General features: G+C 36.0%; 1 protein-coding gene across 2 annotated transcripts in view; it reads right to left on the bottom strand.

Moving 5' to 3' along the window:
• Positions 1 to 830: 830 nt before the first annotated feature.
• The window catches only part of ANKS6 (ankyrin repeat and sterile alpha motif domain containing 6), a 35,893-nt gene continuing 26,268 nt past the window's right edge, over positions 831 to 10,455 (bottom strand). For both annotated transcript variants that reach the window (XM_015854245.2, XM_015854244.2), the window contains exons 14-17: positions 10,264 to 10,331; positions 8,964 to 9,080; positions 7,949 to 8,045; positions 831 to 1,490 (exon numbers count right to left, since the gene is read on the bottom strand). In XM_015854245.2, the coding sequence (XP_015709731.1) occupies positions 1,441 to 1,490; positions 7,949 to 8,045; positions 8,964 to 9,080; positions 10,264 to 10,331 (332 nt within the window). In that variant the 3' untranslated portion in view covers positions 831 to 1,440. The remainder of the gene's footprint in view (positions 1,491 to 7,948; positions 8,046 to 8,963; positions 9,081 to 10,263; positions 10,332 to 10,455) is intronic.

Here is a 10,455-nt window from a genome sequence, read left to right as displayed (position 1 = left end):
CAAGCATGGCTGACATACCTTACCAATGCACTCTTCTTCTTTTTCCTTCCACCTTTATTCTTTCACAAAGTGTCTGCAAAGATACCATATCACACTTTTCAGCCTACCTTCTCCAAACAGCTAGTAATGCAGATTCTCCTTCATAAAAGATTTGTTTCCCTCTTCAGCTAACTTATTGGACATTTATTTTTAAAAAGGGTTGATTTCTGAAGGTTATTCTGTTTTGACATTTTTAATGTAAATAAACCTCTAAGTAATAAAAGCCAAATCAGCACTCTTCATTGGCTTTTCCCTGGCACAGCTCAACTGTTCTGCTGTTTGCTCTTGGCACCTTGGCACATTACCCCAGGTGGCCAATGCAATGAAGCCATCGCAGAATCAGCTCATCTGCCCAACCTGGAGCAACCTGAGGGAAAGCAGATTATCATCGCTTTCACTGCTGTTGTTATCTCTATTTATCACTATGCACACGTCTACCTCTATTTTTGCCAAACTCCACTAAAACCAGTACAGTGAGGAGGAGGAAGGCAGAATATTTAGACATGGAGGGAACCGAGATCAATCTTCTGCACTGGATGTTCTTGACTTTACCCTGCATTAGTACCACCATGTGCACATTGACCTCAAACAGTGCTCAAGTAAAATATTTCTGAGTTTTCAGAAAAATGAAAATAGAATCTGAGTTTTCAGGATCAACAAAAAAACATATTCACAAAACAGAAAATTACTTCCACTCATAATTTCTGTATGAATCCTTTCAAACGCTAACAAAAGTTCTAGAAACATTTTGAGGATCTGCTAGTGTTAGTGTCCAAGAAAAACAGCCAATATCCATTAAATGGTTTTATTCTCAAAACGACAGATTGGCAATATAAAATATTTTAACAGTATTTATATTTAAATATCCATGACAGATAATGCATTTTCTTAAATAAAGTGCTATTTTTACAAACAGTTATTTTGTGTTGAAATTTACTGTTCTAATCTCTAAATATTGAGTAGATAAAGTGTATTTCAGTTAATGAAGAATGCAGCATTACTTTTCCTTCATATTCCTTCTCATGAAACCATCACAATTTCTACATGGTGATTCACATGCCTTCTTCCATGCTTTTGTTGGTCTTGATCTTGCCCACACTACAGGTTCTTCATGTCTGGGCACCGAAGACTAGGAAGAAAACACATCTTCATTCTTCCCGCTTTCCTTTCTTCTTCTAAAGTCCAAACCATGGATGCTCCAAACACTCTAACTCTTAGTTTGAAATGCAAAAGCCATCTTTTCATTACTTTCTTTGAGGCTTTGTAGAACTGGAATTGTTCATAAAATTCAATACAGGTGTACCGGGGACTAAAGTTTCAAATTTTCCTTTGTATGCTTGGATTTACTCAGCTGGATCCCAGGCTTCACTCTAAGATCAAAATCTCTTTTTATTCCAGTAGCTACCTCTTAGGTGTGACAGCTTCTTGTGGTTTTATGGAGCAGCCAGGTGCTGTAAAAGAATAAATAAATAAATCTGAAACAGCTTGCAACCAGTGAGATTCAAAGCTTTATTCTAAAGAAGACCAACAAATTCCACAGTTACCAAAAACAGGTTCACATTTCCCAGTCTCATTGTTGCAACTGACCCCAACAGCTTGACCCTGTAATTCATTTTACTCATCTTAAGCCCAGTCCTGTAAAGAGAATGTATGAAAAGCCATCTGCTGCCACAAACCTTTCTCTTTTCTTAATGTGCATCTTTCCATTTACAAATCCATGCATTTGTAAATAAATAAATACATTTATATGTAATTTACATTTATGTAAATATAAATACATTTATATCATAATGTCTCTAACTCCCTCCTTTGGATAATTTCCATTTGATATTTTTTACTCTGAATCCTGAAGTGGAAAGCAAATACACAGACTGTTCCCTGTTCTCTTCCACTTTATTACATCCCATTTTTAAATGCCTATATGAGTACCTGTAGATATGTATGTGTGAAAACTGTGTGTATAAAACAACACACAGTAGTACATAAGAAGAAACTGGAAGATCAGAATTAATGAAAAAAGAGATAATACCACAGTTTAAATAGGATCATATTTCATAGACAAAGTTATACTTCACTTAATGTGTATCCACAGAATATTCAATGAATTCTTTTGTTCAGTGCAACTGCTTGATAATATGTTATTCCCTTCTCAGCTGCTACAACAGAAGTGTTACACGTAGGTGTGGAAGGGCAGCATGAGCTTATGTATACGTAGATCATAAATGAGGTTAATTTTTTTTCTTTCACGCATTTCAATAATATTAGTAGGCAAACTAAGCTATTTAGCAGTTAGCATTACCTCCAATAAACCTTTATTTATATTTTCACAATTAGGATTAAAAGAAAGTGCCCTAGGAAAAAAAAAAAAAGACCATGTCCTTCAGTGTACTGTACTTGGATGCTCTCCTGCTTTTTCATGCCATTTTTGCAGTGGCAAATTCTGTTACAAGTTTCAGACTTGGAGAAGGGAACCGCACAAAATACTTCTATTTTTCTTCAGGGGGCTAAAATTTAGCACATCCTTATACTGATTTTGTATTTGGCACATGGAATCATTTTCTACTTTTCAAGAAGAAATCATATTGTTTTCAGTTACTTTGCTGTTTTGTTGTTTTTTGTTTTTGTTTTTTGTAAAATATCATTTAATCCACATGAGCTTTTTTTCATCTTTTTATTTCTGATTTGGTATGTTTGGCATTGAGATTCAGCTCTCCCTCCTTTCATGCCACTTATCTCTATGAACCTGCAGATCAGTGTCATCTAGGTTCAACCCTTTGATGAATGAGTGGATCTTGACCAACAAAAATTCCCTACATATCAGTCCTGGCAACTGGGTATTCATAAAGTTCTGACTTGCTCCTTTACTAGAATCATGTAAGCAAAAATATTGCCTCAATATACTGATGCAAACACTTCCTGTAACAGTACCATTTCTTCAATCCAGAGTTTTCTCAGAAATTCAGACGTTATACTGCTGTTTGCTATCTCAGTGATGCAGAGTTTTTTGTATTGCAGAGCAGTTCATCTTTCCTCATGCCTCCACAGGCTACTCATCTGTTTTAAATGTGAACGATGAAGCAGCAATCTAGTACTGTGGTTTTATTTGTTCTTCCTAAAACATTCACTGGGTTATTAAAAATCAACATCTTCCTACTATGCAGTTTCTCTTGTCAGGAACAGAAACATGTCTGTTGTGATTAGAACACATCGTAAAAATGTTTAGCCTTTTCTTTTCCTTAGAAATTATAAAGTCAAAATTTCTTTGAAGTTTACACTTGGAAAGAATTAATTTCAGCAGAATTTTCTGAAGGTCATCAATTAATTTCCATTAATAAAGATACCAAGACAACACTCTTCATGCAAGCACTGTTTGTCTATTCCAAACATGGATAAGACCCATGGCACCCTAAATCCTACTGACTTACATGTCCAGAAGCCACTGCATTATTTATGTCCAGAGTAATCATTTGCCTTATGTAGTTCAGGCACGGATTTAAATGTGGAGCTCCTGCAGCCTGAACATTCAGCCTAATCTGGTATCACTGGCAGGGGCCAAGAAGGAAGGTTTCAATATCATTCTGACAGAAAACGATTATATGTTACAGCCTATTGTTTTCTGCAAAGAAGAAACATCTCAGTGCCAGCCCCAGGGATAACACAGAACCTGATGCACAAAGTAATCTCTCTCCCAGCGGTGAACTTTACTATAATTGAAATAGCTCAGCTGCCAAAACCCAATATACACTTGACAACTTTTCTACTTTCTTGTAGTGAATATCACAGAGAGCTCTGAAGCAGAGACATCAGCAGGAGGTGCACAATCAGAAGGTAGCTGAGGTTCTAAGAGCTACCAATTGAGTTTGAACGGCCAAAAATCCTTTAAAAAAAACTGCAGTATCTACTCTAAGCAAACCTGTTGCATAAAATTAGTTATGCAATCAGTCCTTTATAGCTGATGGCACTGCTTTTACCTTTTCTGCCTATTGTTGTTGGTTTGTTTTTTTCCTTCTCTACTGCATTTCTTAGGAGTGTAAACACAATTACTGCTCTGTTTTCCATTCCCGAAACATTCATATACATGTTCTTATGTTTCTATTGCTTGGTATATTGAACCAGGCTGGAAAAGTGGCAACAGTTCCTACACCAGTGGCAGTAGAAGAGGGACTAAGCCTGGGCAGTGGAGAATAGGGCGTTCTCTGGGGAATTGAAGCTGGGTTGGAAGTGTGGGAGCTGCAGAGAATCAGATTTGGTGACAGCAGTTGGTCTACAGGCTTCTGATCATTTTGAGCTTTTTTTCTCAGGAAGTGAGAAGTTAGTTTTGCTTCCCCTGCTTTTTTTATTTCTGAGCCTTATGGATATGTTCAGATCTCATTGCATTATCTTCTTTACATCCCTAAAGGCTAGTAACTTCATAAAAGCAACGCTACACTCACAACCACTCCATTTTAGATACTAAGCTTTTAAAATTACTCAAAATATTGAGGAGATCGCAGTGGTAAGTATGAAGCAGTGACACTGACACGGTTGAAAGAGTAGGATATTACTATTACCACATGAGCTACGTCATGAGAAGGAAAAGCACCAAGCAGCTTTTCTTCTCATACTGCTCAATGTGCCTAGAAAGAGGTCTAGAGAAAGCACTGGCAGTGGACCATGCAAAAAGCATAAACATTTCATATATTTTTCAAACATTTCTGAGGAAATAACCTGTAACTTCCTTCTGAGGAAGTAACTATTAGATGGCAATAAGAGCTACAGAATTAAGTTAACACCAAAACCTAAATGTATTTTCCACAGAAAAGCTTGTGAAAGTTCCTATTTCACATAAAGAAGCCTTCTTTAGATGGGATTCTAAGGTCTCCTAACTTGAAGTACTGCTAAAAAAGCTTATGAAAGAAATACACAAAGCAAGTAACAAACTGCTAAGCCACAAGTTCTAGAGGAAGTCAATGATTAAGCAGCTGAACTTCTGAGAACAGAGAGCAGATTCTTGTTTATCTTGCCAGGTAACAGAACTCATAAAAAATGATGCTCAAGGATTCCAGCGGAGATCCAGGGAAACAGACCACAGAGAAGGCAGGTAGCAGGAAAAAAATAAGCATGAACAAAGAACTGAAATAATGAACCCCTGAAATGTTGTGGAAAAGAATCAAAAAAGGGAATTGAATGTCTTGTCTCATCAGCCTACTGGAAGTTCTTGAAGCTGCCAACAATACTGTACACAGAAGAGATCCACTTGATGCCTGAATTTTTAAAAGGTATTTGGCAAGTTCCAAGGCTGGCTCTTAAGACAAGGAATCCAGAGAGTAAAAACATTTCTTTTGTGGATAAAAAACAGATAAGAAGGCAGAAGACAAAAGGTCAGAGTAAACAGTGATTATCCACAGCATAGAGATTCACCAGCACCATTTCACAGAGGACAATGGACATTCAACATATGATCTGGGAAAGAGCATATAGAGTCAAATGACAAATTTTCCTAAGTTATCCACATAAACAAAAACAAAGACCAACAGCAAAGTGAAGAAAGGACTTTGTGAGACTTCAGTGACTAGACAGTATCAAAACAGATGAAATCAGATGAAGATAAAAATAAGTTAATATGAAATTAGGCATACAGAAAGAAACAAAAACAGAACAACAACAAAAACAAACAACCAAAAACATATGAATGGTTATATAAAATGCTCTCTTAGCTCACACTCAGTAGATGATCTGGGCTGTAACACAGTTCCAATGAGTACCAATTTAGTCTTCCACTGTACTGAAAAATGCGAAGTACTAGAAGTAACTAGTAAAAGGTAAGAGAACTGAAAATAGAGAAGATAAATGAAAAGCAATTACTGTATCAAACATAAATCAACAGCATACCTTCATCTTGAGTATTTTACGTCAGGCTGGTGTCTTCAGATCCAAAAGGATATAGTGGAAAAAAGAAATAAAGACAGAAAAACTACAGTATGGGGAATGTTCCAGACTTTCATCTGGAAAAAGAAACACAGTCAAGGAAGAATATCACAGATATCTATAAAGTCATCTGTGGCATGGAGGCAGTGAAAAAGGAACAAATCATCTGCTGTAGCTTCTGATCCAGCAGGATAATTGGAAATGAACAAAGGACATGGTAAGTTCACAACAAATGGAAGATGCAAGTAGCTCTTTACACAAATGTCAGATGAGACCAGATGATACAGCTGTACGGGACTGTGTGAATTTTGGATCTCACTCAGAACAGATGCTGTTATGTTCTGAAATATTAAACCTTCCTAGAAATCACTTCAAGTTCTAGAGACTATGTAAAGGTCCCACTGCTACTTTTAATAATAAAAAGCAGCTTACCCGATGTGGAAACTTCTTTTACCTATATGTTGACTTCCTCTGCTATTGCTTCCGTTGCTGTATCTCAGCCAAATCTACTTCATGGAGCTCTCACCCACAATAATCCAAAAGTGAGATCTCTGATGAGCAGGAGAAACTGCTCCCCCATTCTTACAAAACAATGTTCTCCCCAGCTCTGTGCCACAATTACTGTTTTCTGCTATCTTCAAGACACCACCAAGATGCTTGAAGACAACTTACATCTGTATGTTTCTTCAGATCTTGAGTAATTCCAGTTCACTGCATCATTTTATCAAATTCCAAGTATTGGCTTCTGCTCACCTAGTAGTACCTACAGAAGAGGCTCTTCAAGTCTGGGATGTTATCAAGAGATATCCAGAAGTTCCCACACATGCTGACTACTCTGAGAATATGAAGTAAGTTGCACAATGCATTCAGTGATACTCGACAGTGGATTTCAGTCACACAGACTATACAGAATTCAGGAAGTAGCTCACATTGATTAACTACCTCAGCAACGACCAGATTTCACCAAGACAGCAGTGCAACTACAATTTTAACTTGCTTTCATATATTTAATGATATTCAGCTGATCAAGACTGGAACAACTGGGACTCGTTCATTACACAGACTTGCTAAAGCACACAATATCTCAAACATTTAGCATAACCACAAAACAAGTATAGTAACTTTGTGAGTGGTTGCAAGGTGGAAAACAAGCAACTGAAGGAGAGTCAGAGGTACTGAAGAGGGTACATTTCCTAAGGCCATTCAATGTTCTTGCTAAAACAAAGGTCCAGGAATACACATAGGAGTAAGTTTTGTCCTATTCCTTGACCTTGATTAACAGATGTGTATCTGCCTTTGGCTCAGACTGTTAGCAGGGCAGAGATATAAAGCTTTAACATCTAAGTGTGATTGTGCTGAATGTATTTAGCTGATGTAGGTCAGAACACCTTTCCATGCATTTTGATTATAGACATAAAATTTAAAATGCAGTTTTAGTTTTGCTAGCCATTGCTAACATTGGCAGTTGAAATGGACATATTCTAAACAAAGCACCTTCAGGCAGTCATAAAAATATTACCTATGCAAAATAAATGCATACATACATAAATACATAATCAAAATAGTTATTCAAGCCAGTATGCTAAATTGCAAGCCTCAGATATATTGGATCTACTTGATCACACTGAAGGAAATTGTCTCATATAAATATTATGAGAAAAATAACCAAAAACCTTATATCATACAGAAACTCACCTCTCACTGCTGCTCTTCATCATATACTTCAGTTTGCTATACTTATATCCCTTTTCTGTGTTCAGTAATAATAAATGCAAAACAAAAATCTTATGCTCATTTTAAATAATACTGATAATAGTGTGTGCATAGATCTTCTAAATATCTCTTCTTTTTACCTTGAAATCTTCTCAACAGTCTCAGTAAAAGACAGATATGCATCAAACACAGAAAGTGGTTAACTATCTTGTGTTCCACATTCTGTCTTCTAACTAGCAATAATTAGAAATAATAATACGTCATTCAGTTAATGTCAAGTGGTACTTACTCTGGGAATGACCAGGAGGCCGTGTGTTACTAACACTACTCTCAAAGGAAGAGTGGAAGTTGTGTATGGTTTCTTGTAAAATCTGTCTCTCTCGTCCCTGTGAAGAAAAAACAAAACTCAACAAATTAACTATTTCTGTTTCAGGAATATATATATATACATATATATATGTGTGTGCTAAGTTCACAAAAGCATGGAAAATATGTATTTCTATGCCCAGAGAGTCACAGTGCATTATGATGAATAATATCAAATCCTTTTCTACCAGGCATGTAAAAAATTCTGCAGTCTTCTGAAACTGTCAGACAGCAGTAAAAGCATTTTCAGGATTTTCTTCGTGGCTACAACATCATGGAACATCATCTTCCTCTCCAAATTTGTAACTTTGTCTCTGCTGCTTTTGCTCTTACCTTGGGGAATTATCTTTATGTTTTGCTTATATGAACTTCCAATATCAGAGAGAAAACGAACCCTGAAATTTCAAAAAGCAGCTGAGTAGTTCAGCAGGCCAAATTAAAGAGATTCTCCAGTCCATAATCTCTCTGACATGAACAGTGCTTCTTTTACACCATCTCTAGATCACCAATATGTGTCAAGCCAGAAAAAAAAAAAAGTAAGAAATGAGAGAAGTGATCATTTATCTAGTTACAAAAAATAAAAATTAGTAGTAAAACCAAAGGAGACATTTTACCTCATGTTTAATTTAGTGTCATTGAAATCAATGTTCACTAACTGTAACATGACCAACATTTCCATGTCAGCTTTTAATATATTTGCCTTTGTAAAACTCAGTAAAAGAACAATACAGTTACTAAACTAGGGAAGAGTTTATGAAATAGAACAGGTTGTACCAGAAAAGAAGGTATTTTTCAATAAGCATGCTAAATACTTCTCTGGAAAACATTTCTTTCACTTTTCTAGCTAACATTTGCAACTGAATTTCCAAATATATATTCAATTAATGATACAAGCAAACCTGGAATTAATTTATTAAGTACCTGATTTCAAAACATACCTTTCCTGCATTCAGTTCAGAAATAGCTGCCAGAATTTGCTGCCTTGAACCATCAGTTTTAATACCCAGCTCTTTCAGATCACCATCAGTAAGAGTAAGGAAGGCTTCCATATCCACCTGCATGTGAAAAAGGAAAAAGAAGTGTTTACCAAGGTAAGATTCACTACTGAAGGACAGATTTTTTTAAAAAACTGTATAAACTCACTGGAAATATACTCAATATTGTTCATGCAAAAAACTTTAATGAATTGACAGCTTCAAATGGTACCTACTTTTACACTCTGCTGCTGAATTATAAATCTGCTGTTAATACTTCAGTTGCTTGTTATTATGTATTTTAAATGTTCATGGATTTTATTGGTCCTTATAAAAGCACAGTCTTTCCCTCACTGTAACTGTCTGTTGGGCAGACTAAGGTTTTTCTCTCCTTTAAAAGCATTACTGGATTTTCAGAATACTGAGTACTTTTTCATTGTCTCCTAAGGAAAATTTAAGGTTTGCTCACATATCAGTTATACTATATCAGAACATCCACAGAGCCGTGATAAAAACAAACATCTATAACTTCATATTGAGAGAAATTTCACACACAAAAGCATTTCTACAAAATGCTTTCTTCCCTATCACTCTAGGGAACAATAATAAGCCCATTGTATGTGGTGCTTAATCTTCAGCTCCACAGCAACGGCAATTTATTACATGTCCATTCACTGCCCTCTGCCTTCCAACAAATAAACATGCAATAATTGCTTGCATTTGTTAATGTCTTAACCATTGAAATGAATTATTTTCATTAATTATTTTTTTTCATTCCATCTTTCATGTAAGTCACACAGGTCTCATCTACAACAACGCTCATGTTCTCCAGTTTAAAATCACCTTCTGCATATTCACAGTGGATAAAGTAGGGAAAGCAATAATCTCAAAGAATCCCAGCCTGCTGTTCTCCAGCTGCGAGGTTCCAGCTGTGATTTCAGAAGTGATACAGCATGTCCTATAAACTGTTCAGCCCCACTTGATATGACATACATAGAGAAAGCACGATGTAAAAATGGAAGAAAAAATGTATCTGAGGCATCTATCCATAACAAAATTGCAGATTCAGTGTAAAAAGTATTGATGTGTTCCTGGAGAATTCCAGGAATATCACTTCGGTCCATGTTTCAAGGTTCTCTCTGCAACTAGAAATGGTTGCAACACTTAAAATATTGAGATTTTGGATCATAAATCTAATGCAATGTGTGTCATGCTACACCTTTTCTAAAACAGCAAAAAAATAAACCTTTTAAAAAAGACTTACCTCTTGTTCTTCAAAAATAGGCTGATATTTCTCAAGGGACAATTTTTTAAGGATGCCGGTCAGCTCATCTGTAATATCAGAAACAAAAAAGCGTCAGAAAAGATCAATTGTATTGATCTCTCTAGTGTTAGCTGCAGAGGACATATTATCAAATGATACTATCACATAGATCATGAAGTTTCAACTCCCTGC

The sequence above is a fragment of the Coturnix japonica genome, chromosome 2 (genome assembly GCF_001577835.2).
Source record: "Coturnix japonica isolate 7356 chromosome 2, Coturnix japonica 2.1, whole genome shotgun sequence".
NCBI lineage: Eukaryota > Metazoa > Chordata > Aves > Galliformes > Phasianidae > Coturnix > Coturnix japonica.
This window is presented reverse-complemented; position numbering and strand designations above follow the sequence as displayed.